The following is a 23,170-nucleotide window of genomic DNA, read 5'->3' as shown; positions in this document are numbered from 1 at the left end:
TGGAACTTGATGATCCTTAAGGTCCCTTCCAACCTTAATGATTCTACGATTAAAGAATAGCCATGAGCAGGTCAAAGGGTCTTTTCCAACCTGAATAGTTTTATGATTCTATGAAAGCTTATGAGTAGGAATTAGGGATCAGGACAACAAAAGGAGTCTTGTGGTTGGAGTCTACTACAGGCTGCACAATCAAGTGGAGCCTTTTGATGAAGCATCTTACTCCAGCTCAAGAGACATCACACTCACAGGCAGGGGGATTTCCACCACCCCAACATCTGTTGGAAAAGTAGCAATGCAAGCTGTAGGCAATTCAGGAGAGCCCTGCAGTACCTCAATGACAACTTTTTATGACAAGAAATTGACAGCCCTACACAAGGGGATGTGTTATTGGATTTGTTATTGGTCACAAATGCAAGTCAACTCATCAGGGATGTCAAAGCTGAAGGCAGCCTCGGCTGCAGTGATCAGCACTAGTGCAGTTCACTGTCCTAAGGGGTAAGAGGAAGATGAGAAGCACAGTCAGGGCTCTTAAATTTTAGGAAAGCAATCTTCCAGCTCTTCAAGGAGTTATTAAATAGGACCCTGTGGGAAATGGCCCTCAGGGACAAGAGAGCAGAACAAAGCTGGCACATCTTTAAGGATGCTTTCCATAGAGTGCAAGAAATTGCAATCCCCAGGTGTAGGAAATGAGACCAGGAAGGCAAGAGACCAGCATGGCTGAGTCGAGACCTGCTGATCAAACTAAAAGGCAAGATGGAACGACACAGGCCATGAAAGCGGGGACAGGTATCCTGGAAAGAGTATTGGGATCTTGCCCAGCTGTGCAGGGACGAGGTCAGGAAGTCAAAGGCAAAGCTGGAGCTGAACTTGGCAAGAGGTGTAAAGTAAAACAAGAAGGGCTTCTATAGGTGTGTAAACCAGAAAAGGAAGGTTAAAAAAGTGTAACCCCCCTGATGAGAATACTCTCAGGGGACATTACCAATGTGTATCAATACCTGGTGGGAGCAAGACTAAGTCAGACTGTTCACAGTGCTGCACTGTGAAGGATGCATGGTAATGATCATAAATTCAAATAGGAATTTGCATTCAAATAAAAAAAAAAACATTTTTACACTGAGGCTGATCACACACTGAGACAGGTTGCCCAGAGAGACATCATGGAGTCCCAATCTGTAGAGATATTCAAAACCAAACTGAATACAGTCCAGAACAACCTGCTGTAGATTACCCTGCCTTCAGTAGGGGTGTTAGACTAGATAGTCTCTAGCTGTTCTCTCTGATCCTAAAAGTTGTGTGATTATGTGATCCATGTGCTGGTGAGCAAATAAGGCAAAAATAAAATTTAAAAAATAATTTTCAAAAAGAAACTGTTCCCCAGATATGTTTGAAAACCAAGATTCTCAAGCAACATACGCTAACTGCAGTTCACCAGCAGGTTAAATCATTGGTCACCACTCCCACAATAAGATCTCTGAATACCTTTGAAACACTGGGTGGGTTTATTGAGCATGTTTGAGTTCCAATGAAGTCAAGCCACAATGTGAAAAACAAATTCCAGAAACAGGGACTACACTTTAGAGAATATATGCTAATATCTTCAGCAGATGAGCAGCAATGACAGAAGCTTGAACATTTCTCCCTCCCATTTGTGTATACTTCATTATAAAATAAAGGTTTTAGAACAACTAGCAACACAGATGTTGCATACAGAGAGTCCATACAGAGGACTGTTGAAAGCCTTTGTGATGACACTGTACTGCTTACATTTTACATTCTCACTACATTTGTCTTTTTTTTTTTCCCCCCCATCATGCCACTTTTTGAAACTCCCTGTTCAAGAGGAAGGAAGGTCAAACCTGCTTTTTATATTATACTCTTTCCTGGTGTTCCACTTTTCTTGCCAAACACTTTTTTTTTCCCCCTGAAAATGAATAGGTTAGAGAATCCTGAATGACAGAGCAGAGTTTAATATAGCTTTGAAAGTCAACACTTCTCTTTGCAGAGAAAATGCTTAGCTCTTAGGAGTTTCATTCCTTAATCTGATGAATTAACATCTAGAAATTCCAATTAACAGAAGCTTAACATTCATCCTACCCCTTGCAGGAAGCAAGTCACTGTTGCCTTTATTTTACAGAACAACTGAACTAATTAAGAGTCACAAAGCAAATAAGTGACAATAAGAACTAGGTTACAACTTCTTGTCTGAAGCTTAACTAAATATGTTATCTATTTGTATTCATTAAAGCAAAGATCCAAAGGTACTATACCTTTGTCAATACTCACTTTTGAAGAGCCAGAAAACAATGGAAATCTTTCACTTCAAAGTCACAACAGACAAAAACCAGAAGTTTTCACTTGAAGGATTAATTGCTCTAAGGTGTTACTGGGAATATATATGTATGCCTCTATATATAAAACCATATATACACAGCTGAAGTTGAGTTTGAAGCAGATAATGTAAATTTAATTTAAATATCTTTATTGGTTTATTGTTTGTTGTGTTTGGTTCTTTTGTCCCCCATCTTATTGCTGTGCTAGGTAGTAGCTATTTCATTTAGACTGAACCTGGATGAGCTGCTCTGGGTTAGGTCGCATCAGGTATAGCTCTCAAAACGTACAAAGCACAATCAGTAGCATTCCAGGCAAAGCGATCAAATACGAACTTAGCATGCACTGGGAAAGCTCAGCTGAGGCTGCTTTATCTTGGCTGCTGAAACAGAAAAGAACAAAGTCCTACTGGCTTGTTAAAAGCAGCTTTGAAAGACCTGTAGTTTTGTTGAGTATTTCCAGAGCAGTCGATACCACTTAAAGATTAAGAGGGCTGCTTAAAAAAAAGGTTCATGAAGCAAATTTCTTTACAACTGTGAGCAAGGTATTACTGCCATGTTTTATGACTGAAAAATAGAAATGAACCCCACCACACCAGCTCTGTTTCACTGAAGACAGGTAATTTATTTGCAATAGCATAGAGTGTATGTTATAGTGAGTTATATTATTTCGTTGTGCTCAACAAGCTGGAGGGAAGGGGTGCCACCAGAAGGACCCTCACATGCTTGAGAGGTGGGCCCATCCATGCCAGGCCAAGTGCAAGGTCCTGCACTTGAGGAGAAGGACTTGTGGGTGCTGGTTGATTGGAAGCTCAACATTAGCCAGCAACATGTGCTTGCAGCCCAGCAAGCCAACTGGGTCCTGGGCTGAATCAAAAGAAACACGACCAGCAGGTGTGGGGAGGTGATCCTCCCCCTCTGCTCTACTCCTGTGAGATCCCACCTGGAGTACTGTGCTCAGTTCTGAGGCCCCCAACACAAGGAGGGCATGGAGCTGCTGAAGCAAGTTGAGAGAAGAGCCACAAAGATGATCAGAGGGCTGGAGCACCTCTCTTATGAAGACTGGCTGAAGTTGCGGTTGTTCAACCCGGAGAAGAGAAAGATCTGGGGAGATCTTATTGTGGCCTTCCAGTACCTGAAGCAGTTACAGGAAAGCTAGGGAGGGACTAATTTACAAGGGCATGTAATGATAGGGTGAGTGGTAATGGCTTTAAACTGTAAGAGGGGAGAGTTAGATTAGAAATTAGGAAGAAATTTTTCAGTGTGAGGGTGGTGAGACACTGGAAGAGGTCACCCAGGGAAGTTGTGGATGCCTCCTCCTCGGAAGTGTTCAATACCAAGTTGAATGGTGCTTTGAGCCACCTGGTCTAGTGGGACGTGTCCCCAGCCATGCTGGGGGGTTGGAACTAGATGATCATTAAGGCCCCTTCCAACCCAAACCACCCTATGATTCTTATAATTACACACAATCTCATACTCAACAACCATTACCTATACATTTCTACAATCTATTTCCAAAGTGCTGCAGAGAACAAGTGTAAATAAAAATTCAGTAATTAAGGTTTTGGTTGCACTTGCAGCATAACTTAGCAAAAATTTGCTAGTTTTAGCTCACCATATCATACTACCAGAGATGGGGCAGAAGTGAAACATGAATAATAATTTTATTGGAAGACACTTAATTTGGAAGAAAAGCCCAACGTGACTTGCTTGAGATATAATTTCAGGTTGGCAAGTTGATGGAGCACTAGTTACATGTTTCAGATTTATAGGATACTATTTTAAATCAACAACCATCAGTGCTGGCATATCTTTCTGATGTTCATACCAGTAAGCCATAAAAATTAAAGGAGGCTTTCAAGTATAGGTTCACAAGACAACTGTATTTTCCTGAAAAGTAAAACCTATGTGATCTTTGAATTCTTACCTTTTCTATTATCGTCTCCCCAAAAATCTTAATTGCTCCAACTACACCCTACAGTAGAGTACTCATCAGAGCAGGCTTCCTTTGCTACTACAGCTCCCTCTTTTCTTGCATGGAAAACCATCCACTGGTAGGACAGGTTTCCCTGAAGTCTTCAGTAAGCAAATTATGGTGATATATCAAACACAGCACTAAAACTGATTCAGTGCAAGACTCCCAAGAAAAAAGAAAGAAAGCTAGTGTTTCAGTAGAGTTCACGCTGCATTTAAAGTGAGGGAACTATTCGTTTAATTTCCAAGTCTTTTTGTTCAAATAAATGTTTGACTTCTCCCAGACAGGGAATACAGTAAGAAATAAAAGGCTTTTTCACAAACAGCTAAGAAATTGAGCCGCCTGCCCAGTTTATATAATTCTTTGTAGAGAAGTCATCCTCTAATGTGCATACTAATTTTCCCTTGTCAAAAGGAGCAGCGATAATAACCAACAAGTTGAATGTTAGCATATTTGCGACCTAGCTGTCAAATTAAAATGTGTGAATTACAGTGCTGCTTTCTCCATTGATGTTTAGAATTTAACATATGCCAGCTTACACAGTGCTTGGAGATGAAGAGCATATTTAAAGGGATGGAAAACATACGCCCCCTTCTCCCTCCGGAACAAAAGAAGAAAATTAATGTTTGGTTGTAATGCAAAAAAAAAAAAAATCAATCACAGCTCTTTGATAATAGGTTTGTCTGAGTTCCCCTGGAAAATAGGACACTTGAGAATTCTTAACTACAGTGGATACAAATCCAAAACTGCCTTTGCAGTTGCAGCACATTGGTGCCCAGGAAGGCTGAATTATTTCCAAACACATCTCAGAAGTTTAGTCCCAAAGGAATACTGAAAAATCTGGCAGACGCCAAAAAGACAAGATGATCATCTGGCCCAAAACACATCACCTTTTACCTACAGATGTTCATGGCAGGTAAGCAGCATGGGGCAAATATTCTTCCTGAGTTTGGCAAAGGGTATATCTAAAGAAAGGAATTAATCAGCATGTGTTACTGGGAATGTTACACTTAATATCAGTATCTCAAAATAAACAGGGAGCATATGCAGCAGAACTGTATTCTCTGCTACACACTCAGGATCAAGGCACTGGGAAGTACATGGTCTTCAGCTGTGTTCAGAGAAAATGCCAGTAGGAATTTCTGCTTTTGAGCAGCTCCCGTTCACAGGATTCCTACAGGACCTTTATTTTTAAATTACAGGATCTCCAGATGTTCCTCAAACTATTACCATTTAATGTTATTAGTGAGGGCTCTGAACAACAGGAGTCTCTTCAGAGACGTGGAGAAGCCCAGTCTGGGTGCTTTCTAGCTTTCTCTAATGCTGAAGAGTACTTCATATATCTCAATAAGGTTGATCCAAAAAGAGTGAAATTAGCTCTCACAAGAGAAATTAGCATCATGGTAGCTAATTATTACCTTGCAAAACTGGCCATACTTTAAATGTCTTTATCACTGCATTTTCTACAAACCAATTCCAATCCTGACGTCGTGCAGGTTCTAGTCTAGTTGATTAGCAGCTCAACACAAACAAATTCTATGTTGGGTTGCCAAGTCTCTTACTCGCATTCTAAATTACATCTAGAGGATTCTGTGGAACAAATAGTTGACATTTCTAACACACACTTCTCAAAACTGAGAATGGAATTGTTCTTCTACACTTGTTTACGTGCATTCCATCTTTTCCATCTGTAATGAAGTTCAATATTGATAAATCTAATGTGGAGCATTGAGCTGGTTTCACTGTTCCCATCAGCTATGCAAGCACACTATTCCTTTTAGTTTCTTAACTCTTGGCTGCTATTATCATGAGCACTTTCTTCTGTAGCTCTTTGCAAGAGGAACTACTACATTTTCCTTTATTTCCACTACTTTGAGATGTTGAAGGATGAAGTAATCCTAATTTTTTTCAAGAAAATAATCTGATTCAAGACAGCAGTAACTAGAGCTCCTTCAAGGCTTTTTCTTAATTTATATTGGCATGATTTAAAGAGAAAAAGCCTCAATATTTTGGTGAAATACTATTTTCTGCACTCCCTGCAGAGCCTCAATGAAACTAGTAAACTTGTCTGTAGCTAATATTACCAATGGCACTGAGCAACTACAGTAGTTGTCTCAGGCACATGTTCCCTAGCAATACCCAGACCTGTCAGGAAGGAAGTACTCCAGGCTCAACAAAACACAACTCCAATAAAATAAAATAAAAAACCCTGAAGCTGGCAAAAAAACTTATGTTTGGCTGTTAAATGAGGAGATACATTAACAACAGCAAAGCAACAGAGGTATCCCGGCACTGATTTAGGCAATGGAAGTTGCTGAGGTGTACTATATTCAGAGTTTTTCCTGCTTGCAAATCTAAACTCATACGTCAAAGCAGAAACTACACAGTTAAAGCACAACTTTGGCTAAACAATTCAGAAATGCCTAGTCATAAGAATTTAAGGACTTTTTAAAGTGTCATGAGCTTCATTAGAAACAGCCCAGATTCAGAAGCCCTTTGTTTGCTAGGTACTGGTAATACATTAACTTCTATCAAATTTCATCAAAACTCAGTGTTTCTCTCTCATGTCTCTGCTGCTTCTTCCACCCCAGATATAAGTTAATCAAATTTCTGGCAATGTTAATTACAGTTATCCAGGCTGTTATATGCTCTAATTAAGCAACAGCACCCTAGAAAACACTTTATACACCACAGAGTTTGGTGGTTGGGTTGATTTTTTTTTTTCTTACAGAGTTTAGGGTAGTCAACTATCTTGGAACAGTCCTGGCAGATAACATCAGATATACCATTGGAGATAGTATGTTATTTCTGATGTTTTATTTATCTTTCTCAAACTATTTTCTCTAAAATGTCTACAAAAAATATTAACACATTATATAGGTTAAGCAAAAAGCAGAATGGATTTCACCATCACACCCCCCCCCCTCCCCCCCAAGCAGTATTTTCATTCACAATCCTCTTTAGGATTTTATCTCTACACCTTAAAAAAGGGTGTATTTCATGAGAGTAGGAGTAAAGGGGGGAAAGGGGAAGTGGGGGACAGAGCTTCAGCTGTTACAGAGTCTGTGTTTGAACTTCCCTCTTATACACCTCACCTTCCCAATCATTCTCTGCATTTCAGAGTAGACACTTTTCTTTTGTGCCCTTGTTCCCAGACTCTTTCTGAACATGTGTTCAGATCCCTTTACCCACATGCTGTAACTGTTACTTCCAATTTCTAGAACATTTTCCTGTTGCTAAGCCTCCCATGTATAAAACCAATGAGAAAAACTGAAGAATTAGTAGCTGTATAAGGTGTAAGTAGTATACAGAACAAATGGGAATCCAGCATGAGGTTCAGAAATTACTTCTGGAATAGTATCAGCCACTAACTAAAAGCCTCTTAGAATACAGACAAAACCTGGCCTTCATAACTTAATTAATCTTTTTATTTCAGATTAATGAGTTTGCCATTTCACTGCCTCTTGGAAACCGTAGGAAAAAAGTGATAATTTTAAGTACAGAAGTAGGAGAGGAACAGAAATGAAACAGACAAGTACTTCAACATCAAGCTAATATGAAACTTGGCTAAACTTTACTCAAAACACAGAAATTCCTTGAATATAAAAATATTATCTGTTGTATAGCTACAAGAGAAAATAGTTAGCATATATTTACAAGGCACTCAAATGATTGGGGAGTATGGAAGACTTATGAAACTGACAAAGAATTGCCTTAACCAGGAGCACTCTATCCTTCAGGAACAGCTCAAAGGACAAATACTCAAAGGACAAGAGACTAGCTGTCCCATTTCAACCCTATTCCACTTCCTCCATCTCAAAGTGGACAAGAAGGATGCTATAGAATTTCACAAGCAACACCACCACCCAGTGAAATTGGTCAAACTGTCAGTTTAAAAGCCTACATTTGGTAAGGATATAGACTATAGTCTATAGGTAAGGATATAGACTATAGTCTATAAGGATATAGACTTAATTAAATAGCAATCAAAAGCAGTTCATCTAGGGGGAAAAAAAACAACACACAAAAACCAAACCAACACTCTCACTTCAGTGACTAAATACCAGCCTGCTGAAGCTGTTAATTAACCAAAGCTCAGTAATATCCCACAGGATTAGAATGCTCTATGCTCCACTTGCTTGGGTGCCAAGTCTTGAAGTAAAACAAGATGTTTCTTATAAGTTATGCTATAATACCTCAATCAAAACTTGCAGGAAAAATTAATAGTAGGTTCCCAACAGAAAGGTATTTAGCTCTCTGAAGATGCAAAGCTGACTTAGGCTTTGCCAGCCTATATGCTATTTCCATAGCTAAAGAGTCAACCAACAGTGTTTAATCAAAAACACTAAGGACAAACTGAAGTGAAACCAGTGACCAACTCACACCCAGTTATTATTTCTGAAGAGGGCTGTGTCAGACAACCACAACTGAAAACAATTTATATAGACATTCTATGACCAAGATCCTATTTTTATTGAAGAAAAACTAATTAATTTTGCACTTCAAGTTTTCTGAACACAATTCACATTGAACCCCACTTATATTGTCATCCATTTATCTCACTGTAATCTTGCCACCTCTGCATAGGAGGGACTTTTGGTCACAAGACAAGCCATTTTTTAAAAGCTAATGGATAGCTTCCTTCTCAGAATTGCTACAACTTAAAAGGAATATGAAACAACAGCAAGGAATTTTTTTATTATTTTTTTTTTGTGAGAGCCACAGATTCTTGAACTAATCCTCATGCTGAAAATCACAAGGCTTTGCAGTAGTCCTACAGTCATTTGGAAAGGCTTTTCGCCTTGTTTAGAAGAAAAAATTAAAAATGCTAAAATATGAAGCAACTTACTCAGAAAGGTTCCTTCAGACAAAACCAGTAAGATTCAGGGTTTCCAAAACCAACTGCAGCACCCTAGCTGCAAAACAAAATTGTTTCCACCTTTCCCTTCCCAGTAATATTGCTGTTGAGCTTTTAATAGCTGCATAAACCAAAGAAATACTGGCCAGAAAATAAGCAGAACAAAGGAAATGTATCTTAAGTTAAAAATATTTTTTTTAAAAAAAAAATTGAAATATATACACTCTGGGAACAGTTTAAGATGAATTAACATCATATAACATTTTCAGTAACACAGTTGCACTTTTCAAAATGAAAGTCAGATTTATTCAATATTAGGCGTAACAACACATCAGAAATCAATATCCACTTATAAAATAAAGCAAAGTAACATGAATAAACACAAGAAAATACTGTTTGAGACTCTCCAAGCATGACATTTCTCATAAGACTCACAGGAAAAAAAAAATATTTTTATATGCAAACAGACTCAATTCCCAAAAACTCAGTTTTTTTCCAGTTGTAAAGCATTATATAGCTAACGAGAGGTAAACTAGAAAGGGGAATGAAATGCATCATGCTGTACCAACACCAAAGAAATACTTCAACTGCATTTGTGTACAGCATTAACAACATGCAGTAGATGAGGTTAAAAGTATAGTGTGTGCATATTAGAGAGATAGAAACTAGTCAGTCTGAGGGCTTTGTTTCTTATTTTAGTTCAACTAATGCAAAAAAAAAAAAAAAGAAGCTAAGAGCAAACTGAGGAGGAGCAGAATCTGCATGGAGGACAACATCTCTTCCCAGAACAGTAAAGCATCTTAAGAAATATTTCCATTGTGCGCATATTTACTTGTCTTGCTCCTCTTCTTGCTATGTCACTGAAACGTACGTAGGTCCAATGACAGGCTTTATGCAGATATCTACATTTTTATAAAGCTGTAATTAAACAAAACAATGCAAGTCATTTAATTTCTGCTAATCTTTTTAAGTCAGACATTAATATGCTGAACACTCACTACAACTCAATGTTATTTAAATTAAAAACAGGGCAAGACATCTTTCAAATACCCTTGCTGAAATGTAGGGTATTTAAATTAGTGTTGCTTGGAAGAGAGCAATGTGAAAACACACATGCTACCCAATTCATTTCATTAAGAACTATTAAAATAACTCTTTTAGACAAAAAGCTGAGATCTTTGTTGGTTTTAGTCACTTCACAGCCTGATACAATTCTCTTGCCACTCTTTATTTTTTTAAACAGCAGTTTTTTTAAAGAAACCCCCAAGATCTCCTACAGTTTTTGTCAGCTATTGAAAGGCAGGCAAACATAGCATACATGCAAGTTATTAGAATTAGATAAACAAATATCATTAACTACAAAGTTCCAAGCAGTAAGTACATCTACATTCCTCTGGGGAGACTTGGTCTTATTAGGAGATGGATTTGAAAGCTGATAAAGAACACAGGGTATCTGGTTCACTTCAGAAGTTCTGTCTTCTACCTGAACACTTCCAGGAACCCGTTCTACCACTTAACAAGCTAATAAGATAGTAAAAATATTCAAGACTTTAATTATTTTTTGAAGAATTGACTGATGACTGAAAACCGAAGACTGACTTTTGTAGGGCTGGACATATCAACCTTAATTTTAAATGAATTCAAGTATTTAAAAAAAAACCTGTGTAGCATCAAGACAAATGAAAAACAAACCAAGGAGAATTTTAGAAGGATAACTTCACCACTTATACACAAATTGCACCAGTCAATGCTGTACATAGTTCAACTGAGGTACAGCAGTTTATTTTTACAACAATATCCAACCATAATCTAGGCTTTAAAAAGCAAATATCTACCACTTAATCTATTAACAAATCTCAGCTGAAAAAAATAGTGTTCTAAACATAATCAACTATCAGTACCTGTTTATTTTTTTAACAATAGAGGGATCAAAACGAACAGTTGAAAAAAATATAAGGAATGTAAAGAAGAAAGTCCTAATTTAGATGCCTTTAGCACATATTAAACCAAAACTTACTTTTAAGAAGTGCTACTGAAATCACTATCTGAAACTGCTCTGAGGTCTGGCAATCACATAACTTAGTGCTGTAACTACCAAATTTAATGCTGGGTCAAAAATGGAATAGAAATATGAAGGTAATGTGGAATAGAAACATGAAGGCCCTGCAGAGTACCTCTAAATAAGTTGGTTTTTTTCTTGGATGGAGTTACTAATCTGAAAGCTTTTAGATTGAATGTACCTCTCATCTCCAGCAATGTTAGTTGTGAGCCTTCATTAGGCATCTGACACAGAAGCAGATGAAATACCTATGAACTCTTCATCTTCTGTTCAAATGTGCTTTTTTAACATCTACACATAGAGCAACCTTTCCACATTCATTTCAGAAAAGCATTAAATACATGGAACATGAATACAGTTTGGTAAACTTGGGGATTCAAAATTGTAGAGAAAAAAATAAAACAAACCCATTTTATTTCTGAAAGACTTAAGTGGACTGGTAAGTACTGCCATCTTACTTAAGTCATGGCAGATGCAAAAGCAACTGGGAATAACAGTTTCAAGGTTAAGACTGTTACAATTTATATGAATCACTGTATTCTGTTTACACAAGAGAGGACTGAGTGGAGTTTCAGACCAGCACTGTCTCTACAGGGCTGGAGGGGTAAGCTATTCGTTGAAATGTGTACAAATCTGTTGAATTGTTACTGAAGCCTCAAAGAATGGTTACCCAAACATTTACACGCTGTCAGGCAGTCAAACTCTACTGGCAAAAGCCTTTTTTGGTTATTGGTTATATCAACATCCATATTTTAAGTCACTAGTAGAAAAGCAGACACCAGCACTTGGAATCAACCAGCCTTCGTAGGCTTAACCATTATTCAATGAAGATGCAACACCCAAGATTAAAATGCCTCCAGCAATCCAGAGCAGGCAGTGTTTCATACATGAGATAGCAATGCCTCACTTTAGTCAGTGCAACTGGAACAGATAAAAAACCATGTTCACCCTATTTAACATACTGTACAAGGAGATAAGCAAATAGCAAAGAGGTCTAAGAACCAGTAATTCGTCTATTTAGCTTAAAAAAACAAAAACAAAAACAACCCCACCTTTTAAAGTTAAGCATTCCGTTTATTTCTTTTTCTCTCCTGCCTGGAAGTAAATGAAAAACAAATGCTTCTTTGCATACATTATAAAATTAAGGTAGTAATCCCTCCCTAGCAATGTATCTCATGTATTCATGGAATGAAACAATCCTGAAGCTCTAGAAGCTGCTAGTATGCGAAATGCTAATTACAGCTTGTCTCTCTCCTTTGTGTGTTGTTTTCCCATCTATTGGGAAGCAAAAGGGCAAACTATGGAAAGCTTCAATTTTGATTAATTTTAACCTAGAGTTTCAGTCAGTCATAAGTTAATGCCTAACTCAAGCTCACATCCATAAATATCATAAGAAAACTGAAGTCAAGTATCCTTGACTTCATCAACTTCAAGGCTTCCAGGGAGGATCTGTGTTCTTCCTGTAACATTATTCCCTGGACTGTGATGGAGAACCTTCCCTCATTCAGCAAACTGCACATCAGAAAGCAGAGGGTAAATCTAGGTAGCAGTGAGGCAGGGGAAGGAAAGCCCTAGACTTAAGCCCTAGAACTGCCAAAACACAATTTCAAATTTCATCACTGAGCAGGGAAAGACTGACCTGTTTTAATCTCAAAGCCCACTGTAAGCTGCTCAAAAGTATTTCCCATGGCAACTAGGAAATCCTTCCTAAAATTGACAGTATTAAGAAAGAAGAGTCACATAGCTTTAGTAAGAATTGTGGATGGGTTCAGGTTTTTCAGTTTTGGAAGAACTGGGGTATTTTTCTTCTTCATATAGAACCACACACTTAATAATTCTTCCCTTCACAGGTGAAGATTTAAGTGGTAACTTCTTCAGGGAGAAGCCTTTCAGGTAGTTTCCACAAAGGGGCCACTGTGCTGACAAATGACTCTAACAAAATACTTAGGAAAGCGAAGATTCTCCCTTCTGAAAAGTACTAGAAAATTTAATAATAGAACATGAATTTTAGCTGTAAGAGCTCAAAAAAGCAACATAACCGTTATGCATTCAGAGCTTAGGAAGTCATCAACCATTTAAACAGGACAACAGTAGACAATTGCCTCAAATGACTGATATGTCAGATAAATCCTCATGGTTGGAATGCCAGATCAACTCACTGACTTGAACAAGTTATACCATTAAGCAAATGGAGTAAGACCTTTTAAAGCATATTGTCTCACTTCTGATATGTTGACATGTATCAGGTGCTTCATGAAGAATCTACCTCAGAGTCAGTGCTCTCAACATACCTTAGCAAAAGTATGCTACCAGTTTGAATACAAACATGTCTGTAGTAGCCATAGTAGGAGCAATGCAACTCCCTTAGATTGTGGACAAATTCAGGTGACAAGATATGCAAGGGGTCTATTCAAACAATAATAAAAAAGCAACTTTATTAACTTAAAATTACATTTTGTGCCCAAACATAAAATACTGACCACTTCTAATCATATTAACTTATACTTTTAGTTCTCTAATATTTATTAAGTAGCAGCTATAAAGTTACAGGACAGCTGGTGATAAACTGAGTCTTGAGAGCAGTCTGTGCTCCAAAGGTTTGCCACTTTGAAGCTAAAATCTATCACTATGATAATCCCACCTAATTTGCTTGTACAACACCATAACATAACTCACAGTCAGTGAAGAGTCCAATTTCTATTTCAAATTTTAGTTATACTTACTACAGAAAACTGAAATTGTCTATTCTGGCCTCTCAGTATTTGAGCTGCCTGACTGATATCAGGATTAAGAAGTGCTGTCCTCCAACTCCTCAGTACCAGATATTTTTTTTCATTTGTAAATATTTACTCCCCAGTATAAAAATGTCACTTCATCATCTTTGGTAATGATAGAGACCGAGTTCCTCAAACCTCACACTGCAAGATCTACTGTCCAGACCCAGATCTTACTTTAAACTAAATTATTGTTATAGCCCTGTGAAATGCAGACATCAAAATTGAACATTTTACTGGTAGTAGTATTCTCCATGCAGTTTGGGATGTAAAGTTCCCTACTTGCACATATTTTTTCTCCTTTGTACAAGGTTCAGATATTTCATCAGGCTTTTAACTACAACTCTGAAAGCTCAGCATTGAGGTGGTTCCCTGGAACAAGTCTTTTTACATAGCTGTTGTTGTTTTTTTATTGTCTATCACAGAGTGTATAATTCTTTGTTCAAAGAGACCTGTTACTTTGTGATCACTTTTTTTGCAGCTATAGCTGTTCAATCTGATGATTCTGCAAACAATGGAACAATAATATGTTATTATTTTCTGTTCAATCAAGTTTTCCCTTCTCCAAACTTTACCAAACAGTTAATTCGTCTTATGCTTTTCTTTAGAGAATAATAATTCTTTGTTAAGACAGCAGAACTCTGGATTCCTTACATTCTCTTACAGAATTAGTTAGTGTACCAGAACTTTTAAGGTACTTGCATATGTAAGGTCTCCATCCATTACCTAACCTTCCTCTTCTAGCAGTTTCACTACCCATAGCAAATGTTTCTGTTAACATCACCACCAGTTCTTGAGGACAGAGCTGACGTATCAGTAATGTACAGTGGAACCTAAATGAAACAGAAAAAGCACTTATCACTTGATTTCAATTAACTACAGGTTTTGAAGGCTCCTTACTAGGAAATAATTTAGGCAGTGAATTAATTCTTTCATACAGTACAGCATGTACATATTGGAAAGGAGTGAGGCAACTAGAATACCCCTATGGAAGAGCTTAAACCATTTAGTCATCACTGGGTAAATTGCTTGCGTTCACTAGAGCAAGGAATACCTTCTTTGGAATGTACCTCAAAAGAAATTCCTGCTCAGTATTAGTATTTTCAGACAAACTGAATAAAAGGCACTGTTGCTCATGCAGTACATTTGTTGTCTCCAACTGTTAAAGTAAAAACATTTTTTAACAACTAGCTATTGTTGTCCTAAGAAGGATTCCTTGTTACCTAGTAGTAATTTCACCTCCCCCTATAAAAGTTTAACATAAAAATTGCTTTTATCTGAAGCATGTGGAGTCTCACCTTTATCTTTATATCTAAAATTATGAGTTAGTATAACAGTATGCATTATAAAATTATACCATTTACTTTAGACATGTCTGAACAGCTAAATCTTCAAACTATACAAAAATAAAATGTATGAAATTTTACAAAAGGAGGGCATTAAGACATCAATAGCAAATCCAAAAAATATAGTAACTTATACATAGCAGTAAGCATAAGCAATGTAGCCTACAACAGCTTTCAATTAACAGGGCTCTGAAACATGTCTGAAACAAGCATCAGCTAAAATCAGAACATTCCCAAGCACAATAATGTTTCCAGTTTATTATCTTTACCACAGTACAAACTTCCACAAACTGAAGGTCCATTGTCTGTCAGTCTGTAAACAAAAGCCACCTATCCCCCTCCTCATTTTAAGAAGGCGAATAAGTTCAGTCCTCAGTCAAGTTTCATATCCATCACTTGCATCAGGAATCCAGAGCCTCTTATCTTCTTAATATTTTTTTATTTTCTTTATTTTTTTCATTTTATTTTTTTGTGTGTATCATACAGCCTGCAGTGAAGCAAAATCACAGTGAAAGTCCTGGGAAAAACATGATCTTTACAGCAGGACTTGAACCATTCTAATAATAAATGCATCTAACAAAGCTTCCCATAATAAATGCATGGCATTTCCATTTCCACAAATCAAGTCAATTAGAAATCCTAAGTTCTACTTAAAAACCCCAAAAGATCTAAAAGTGAAAAGATTCATCTTCTCAGTCAAATACAAGTCTTTCACTTGCAGAGACTTCTCCAGTCTGTAAAACAGTAGTGCAATTCAATTAGTTCTACTTCTTTTGTTTTTCTTACAGTTCTGTAGATAAATGTCCTAGCTCTATGGAAAGATAGGAAGATGCTCCAGTAAACAAGAAACTTTGGCAAGCCCAGGAAGGCTTACTAGTCCGTTAAAGCTCAGAAGTCCAAAGTGGCTTAAAAATCGTTTATGAATAGACAGAGAAAAAACAAACAACAAATCAACAACAAACTAAAAAAACACTACAAAAGACAAACTAGAAAAAGGAAATAAATAGGCAGAAATGAATGTAAACTGTCTGAACTTTTTAATGATTTCTTATTGACAGCTGGCACAACCTTTGACAGTACAGTCAGTTAAATATAGTTGACCTACTGAGCATTCCATTAGGGCATCCAGTCTGGAATGCTCAAATTGAATTACATTCCTAAAGATTAAAAAAACAGAGTTCTTATAGCATTACTATAGGTTTCTTCTGCCAACCTCACTTAGACTTCTTCTTAAAGAGGCTTTTTATTTTTGATGGCTTTTTGGTTTTTTCACCATTTTGGTAGAGGTCCTGTGGGATGCTACTTATCCTAGGAACAGAAGCAGCTTCATGACTGGGCTTACTATCACTGCTGGCTGAAGAACACGAGGTGTTCCGAGGCTTCGGGACTGGGATCCCAGCTGAAAGCTGGTTCATGCTGCAGGACTTTTCCAGGATTCCATTATAAACTTTGCTTGCAGGACTAAAGATCATGCTCTTAGTTTCTGCCATGCCTATACAGTCAGGAGAGCCCCTAGAAATATCTGCAGTTAGAGAAGAGGAGTCTCCTGTAGAGGATTCCTCGAGTGAGAATTCTTCTGGGGATACTTTCTGAGGAGAAAGTGTCTGATATATCTCAAGACTTGCTGGAGGAGACTGCTTCCTTCCAATAGATGAATTTAGGGAGTCACATTCCGAACCTGTTTCCTGTACTTCCCTGAGTCAGAGCAAAGAGAAAACATAATGAAACTACTATTTCCTTCATGCAGTTGAAAAGGAAATTAATTTAGAATCAATAGCATTAGTCTAAAAGCACCACCCCCGCTTTTCCTTAGTAGTTAATTAACAAAAAATGTTATGTTAAACATTTTAACTCACAACTTGCGTTACATCATTTTATTATCTAAACTTAAGGTAATTAGTTTGTGCAATCTTGTTTTTGTGGGCAGCAGCATCTACTCAGAATCAGTCATTTGTATCTCACTTCAAAGAACAAAAACTATCTTTCTGGCACATGAAGTCAGAGAAGTTATGAAATGAAAGAAGGAGATTTAAGCCTATCATATACAAAAAATTTCTTCAGGACAAGTGTCCCTACCTTTCAACAAGCTCATTTGCTCCTTCCAAAAGGAATTTAACCTTTTCCTATGAGGCCATGTAACAAGAGTAGGTACACGCTCAACATGCTGTAAGAATTGTGTTACCATCCATCTTCTCTTCGCCCAGTAGCTGACACTGCTTTTGATCCTAGTTTCAGATGTAAAAGCCAGTAACATATTGTAATGGAGAATCAGGGTTAGTTCAGTGCACCCTGGATTGTAACATTACTTAACTGTATATGACATGCTAGCTATTTACATACACATTCCAGACAAGAACTCTCTCTGTTCCATGAGGATTATGTTAATTTATATTATCCTACAGGTTACATTAACTTTTGGCTTGGTTTAACCTTTAATTCTAAACTGTTAGTCTCAAACAATCCTATCAGTTTCAAGTGCTGTTTGCTAATCTCCATACCATTGTTTATCAGCAGAGAAGTAAATGGCTTCCTCCTCCTCTTCAGTTCGATAGAGAGCTGGGCAGCTCGACACAGAAAGGATGTCAGGGTCAGGGGAGTGCATAGCATGCTGAGACTGTGGAGATGATGGCACAACACTACGTCTTGATCGACACAAGCTACTGCTTCTTGCCAGTGTGCTGGGAGGTTTTACAATGGACCCTGAGGCAAAGAAAAAGCAAACCAAAACCCTCCAAGTGACATTGATGTTAATAATATCTACTCTTCAGACTAAGAGCAGGCATCTGCTTCAGCCATAGTGATTCTTAAACAACTTTTACATTTTTCAAGTCTTTAGAGGGAAGAAAGACTGGCATCACCTTAAACAGTTAGATGAAGCAGCTAACAAGGATGCAACTTTAGCCATTTTGTGTCTGCCAAATATTACTCTCACCATGTGCACCAAAGCTCTAGCTTGCTATGCTCTCTTGAGAACAAAGAGAAAGATTCTACTGAAAATCCTAACCCTTTCTAAACTAAAAACAGGAGTGCCAAAATTAACTTGTTACACAATTTCCAGTGTTTCATTTGTGTGGTAATTTGGAGCTTAAAAGAATATGTCGAAGTTTTGCAATGTAGCTATACCTAACCAAACAGTAAACTGAAATACACTGTAGTGGTTTAAAGTTAGACTAGACATTGAAGACAAATTTTATTTGTGTAACATGACAGAAAATATATAATTCAACTTCATTTTAAGCTCAAGAATTTCCTATTTGATAACACCTTCTTTTGTCAGGCTAATTATGAATTTCCAGAAACAAAGACTAATAATGGGTGGAGATCGCAACACAAGACTTTACCAGGAAAATATCTAACAGGAAGTGACAAACTAAAACGTTCCTAATCCTTCAAAAGATGATTAGGTAGCATTACTTCTACGGAAATAAATCTATAGATCTGCTTTCAGGCTAGCTGTTACAAGCCTCAGGACCTCTCATATCTCTCTTCAAACTGCCCCACTGAATGCATCACTGCTTAGGTAAGAAAGACCAAACACTTAGTGATGTTCAAAAGGTTTATCAAACACAATACACTAAAAAAAATTCCAATTGTTTTACACACAACGGTATCGAGGCTGACAAAATGCATTTTATTTTTGAGATGCCACTTTAGCATTAGGTAAATTACAACTTCTGATCCTTAATCGCAGAAAAGGTTGAGCTGTCATTCCGCTTTTAGCGCAGGAAATCACAACATTCACAAAACAGCAAGGAGGTGCACTTTTGCCAACTCTTAGACTTTGTTTCTTGCCAAGCTAAGCAGAAAAGGAAGGTTTAAAAGTTCCAACACAACAATTGTCATGTAACTCAAACTTTTGATTTTACTTTTTATTAACTCCCCACTGATCTGAAAAGCAGGTGTTGGCAACTCAAAAATAAGTTTGTCTTTACAAAAATACTCCTAAAAAAGAAAATGTGAACTGAGATAAAAGAATAAAAATCCCTTTAGGTAATTTGCACGATGTGTCTACGTATATCAAATGCCATCCTACTCACTGGTATAAAAAAAGAACAAGATTGCACCATCAGTGAATTCTGAGCCAAGTTAAAAGTGTTTCGGTTCCTTGTAGATGTACATACAGGATTATGAAAGATTCAGCTGTGCAAATTCAACATCTATGATCTTCTAGTACAAATGAAACTCATTAAATCAAGAAATCAGCTGAATCCTAATCAGTCAATGGAAAAGTAGAAGTTTCAATAACATCCTCCTGTAATGACTTTGTTCTAGTCTTGCACAACTATTTCTTTATCCCCTTTTGTTCTTCAGCTCAGGATTGATTACACAGATCTATTACTTCACACCACTTCTGCCTATCATCCCAGTTGCTGCAGTACAAAGCACCCTGACCACCAGACTTCAAATTTCATCAGTCTTAAAGGATCAAAGGATGCTGGGGCAAGGTAACAGGCAGTTTAGGTCCAGAGACTGAAAGCCTTGCTCCTCAATGACCTATCTGCACACTGCATTTTGCCTGAAGCCTCATGAGTGAGACAAGTCCTTTTACTTCTGTCTTTAATAATAGACATTCATCATTTTTGTCTAAAGGATGAGAATAATTTAGCAGTTACCGAACTGATGTACCCGACTCCTGAACTGATTTCAACAGATCATTTAGCAAATCTTCTTTCTCCTTCTCCACTCCCAAGCTCTTACAAACTGTACAGTCCTTCTCTAATAGTAATGCCTCTGAACCAACAGCACTTAGCTCTCCAGCTTCACCTCTATGCAAGATCTGAGTGAGAAGAGTGACTAAAAAAATCCCAAGTCTGAAGTCTTATATACATATCTAAGTGTTTTGTCACTTTAGACCATCTAGGAAGTCATGATAATAAATGGAGCTCTTTATTTTGAAATCAGACCACCAGCTTTTTTCCACACAGACTTGGAAGTCTAACTCTAGGCATCCAGAGTCTACTGGGTTATCCAATGAATTTGTTGTTAAGGTTTAAATTGAAGCCTTCACAGTGAAGATGACTACAGAGACAGCACTCTCTAAAAGGGGTCAGAACTTGCAGTAAGTAGTGTTGCACGGGGATTAAACCACTTTTCAATGTCACCTGTAAAAAACAGGTTGGTACATTCAGAAGAAAAACATGTGTCCAGGGCTCACTAGTAGCCAGTAAAGTGGTGACCATTTGTCTTGCACTATTTTAAGAGTTCTAATTTCTTCTGAGAATCCCAGCCCTGGAATAAAAATGTACACATACGACAAAGTTCTTTTCCCTACTCATTCCTCTGCTTGGTATTACTTGTTTGAATCGCTACATGGGAGCTCCTTTTTTTTATTTGCCTCTAGAGTCTAGTTAATCACAATTTCCATGAAACAGGCTGTTGTACTGATGCAATGACTCAAGACACAAGGGTGGTCTGAATCTCCAGCATGTATCTTTTCATCAGTTTAACCAAAGCTGGATTTCCTTCCTTCTCTCCAGTCCATGGCCTTTCTGCCTCACACTCAAACAACCCACTGTATCCAAACACAAACATTCTGTCTGAAAGCTGCTCTTGAACAACAGGATTTTGCTCCAGCTGCTAAGGAAGGTTTGAAAAGCAGCTTCTCAAAGGGTGTGATCTTCCTAGAAGCTCAAGGGATCTTAGACTAACTCCATCCTTGCCATCTGAAAGAATAAACGTGCTAACAGGAATTCATCATTACTCAAAAATTTGTCTAATTGGTAATCAAAGTATGACAAGCAGACTTTAGAAATCTGAGCTGAATTTGCCTCCCACTCACCAACTGAATTGGAAGAAAGGCTTTTTTCTTCATGTTACCTTAACTGCAATACCCAGCATTCTGTTTATGCAAGTCCCAAAAGACGCATCTGAAATGCTCAATAGAATTTTGGTCCTTTTGCCTTTGATCCAACCTTGTCTGATTTCAGTACTCTTCTCCCAGCTGACTTTAAAATCCCATGTCTCCACATATTTTTCCTTTTCTTTTTACCAAGCTCACCACTTACCATGAAATTGGGAAACTATTGGAGGAGTATCTTCATCTAAGTCATCAACTCCCCCTGCAATTGGGTACGGAGGAATGGAAACTCGAGGCATAACTACCCAACTGTGATCAGAGTAGAGCGATGATGTCAAGCTTGGTAGCCCAGAATTGTGTGCTATTTGAAAACCACAAATCTTCTCAATCTGTTGCCATCGATAAAGACGTTCTCGCAAACATGTTGTCAGCTCAGAGAGTGCTTTCCTGAAGAAAAGTACATATTAAAATTACATAAACTATCCTTAATGATAAAGCAAAGCAATAGCCAAACAGCAAAATGCAGTCATTCCCACAGACCAGAAGATCCATTACAACTGTCAAAATAGTAACACTTTTAAGTAAAACACTTTAAAATATAGTAAACTGCAAAACCACTAAGATGCTAAATTCCATAAAACTAAAAAATTACATTGTTCCTAATTGTTCCGAATAAATAATTGGAAAAGTATATGCATCCTGGTAATACTCTTACTTTGCTTCAAGGATTTTATGGTCCACTTCATCCAGCGAGGAGCTGTGTGCAACATGTAATGTTCCAAATACAGTGCTTCTCTTCTTTTTTATCTTTTCTGCCTAAAAAGAAAGATAAAATGAAATGCAGAAAACTAGGACTTATATACCTAACACAGATCACAAAACATTAGCAATGCTGACAGGCAGCAAACAACTCACAAAAGGAAAAAAAAAACATACAAATTCATATTGGAATGATTTGTATTTACTATTTCAAATATCAGAAAGGTCTTTAAGTAGCTGAAGAGTAAGAGTTAGTACCTCATCTTTGGCAATTGCTAATTGCATTTCTGCATGCTGTCTTTTGATATTATAATATTGTACTTCAACTTCATGTGTTAACTGAAGCCACTTCTGCAAAGCTTCAGGAACGGACCAATTACTTCTCAGCTCAAACTCCTTCTCAGCCTTTTTTAAAGCCATGCGAACCTAACAATCAAAACAAAAGTGTCACCAAGAGTATAATTACAACTGACAGCACTAGAAAGTGAATATAAGCACCTTTATACCCCACAGTAACACACTTGAGGATTTACAGAGCTTTTGTGTGTGCCAATTGTTGTCAGGAAGGCAGATCAGACAGCTCTGAAATATATTAATTTCCCTATACAATATTAGGCTCCATTGTTGGTTTTTTTTCTATGATACATCATACCTAATTTGAAGCTTAAATATTTTTAAGACATTTTTATTTGTTACAATTGAACCAATCCATTGCTATTCAGAAGAGCAAGACAAAGCTACTGTCTCTCATCTGATAACAAGAGAGGAAAAAACAAAGCTTTTGTATATATATTTTGTTCAATTAATCCAACAACATTATGATAGACCAACATTCAAAGTCTATGTCCCTTTAAAGTTTCAGGATTATTTTACTAGACAATGGTATGATTGCCAGACAGTAATTAAGAGCTCTTACAATTTTCCCATTCAGTTCCAGCATTAGAGAAACACTGCTTTAAAAAATTCCTATGGACCTAACAAAACCAGGACCAATCTAGTCAACACAAATTGCAATCAGTTTGCAAATACCTGTACTAACTCTTCCTCTGCGTATTTGAGCCTGCTGAGCTCACATTCAGCTCCCTCCCTCAACTCCCTTAGGCGATGAGCTTCCCGTTTTGCATCATTGATCTCATCCATCATTTTGCGTTCCAGATTTTGCTTTTCCACAGCAACATTTCTATTCTCTTCTTGTGCTTTCTCAAGTCTTCACAATTGAACAAAAAAATATGAGAAAACACACAGCATATTTGTTAAAAGTTGCAGTCCTCAGAA

The 23,170-nt window shown here is 37.4% G+C and overlaps 1 protein-coding gene across 1 annotated transcript in view; it reads right to left on the bottom strand.

The window, feature by feature from the left end:
- Positions 1 to 16,327: 16,327 nt before the first annotated feature.
- STIM2 (stromal interaction molecule 2) overlaps positions 16,328 to 23,170 on the bottom strand; it is a 28,694-nt gene continuing 21,851 nt past the window's right edge. Inside the window, exons 6-11 of the mRNA XM_009995143.1 lie at positions 22,925 to 23,102; positions 22,154 to 22,321; positions 21,852 to 21,952; positions 21,345 to 21,583; positions 17,838 to 18,039; positions 16,328 to 17,034 (exon numbers count right to left, since the gene is read on the bottom strand). Of these exons, the coding sequence (XP_009993445.1) occupies positions 16,554 to 17,034; positions 17,838 to 18,039; positions 21,345 to 21,583; positions 21,852 to 21,952; positions 22,154 to 22,321; positions 22,925 to 23,102 (1,369 nt within the window). The 3' untranslated portion in view covers positions 16,328 to 16,553. The remainder of the gene's footprint in view (positions 17,035 to 17,837; positions 18,040 to 21,344; positions 21,584 to 21,851; positions 21,953 to 22,153; positions 22,322 to 22,924; positions 23,103 to 23,170) is intronic.

The sequence above is a fragment of the Chaetura pelagica genome, unplaced genomic scaffold (genome assembly GCF_000747805.2).
Source record: "Chaetura pelagica isolate M959 unplaced genomic scaffold, ChaPel_1.0 scaffold733, whole genome shotgun sequence".
NCBI lineage: Eukaryota > Metazoa > Chordata > Aves > Apodiformes > Apodidae > Chaetura > Chaetura pelagica.
Note: the sequence above shows the minus strand (reverse complement) of the source record. Positions and strands in the feature narration are given on the sequence as shown.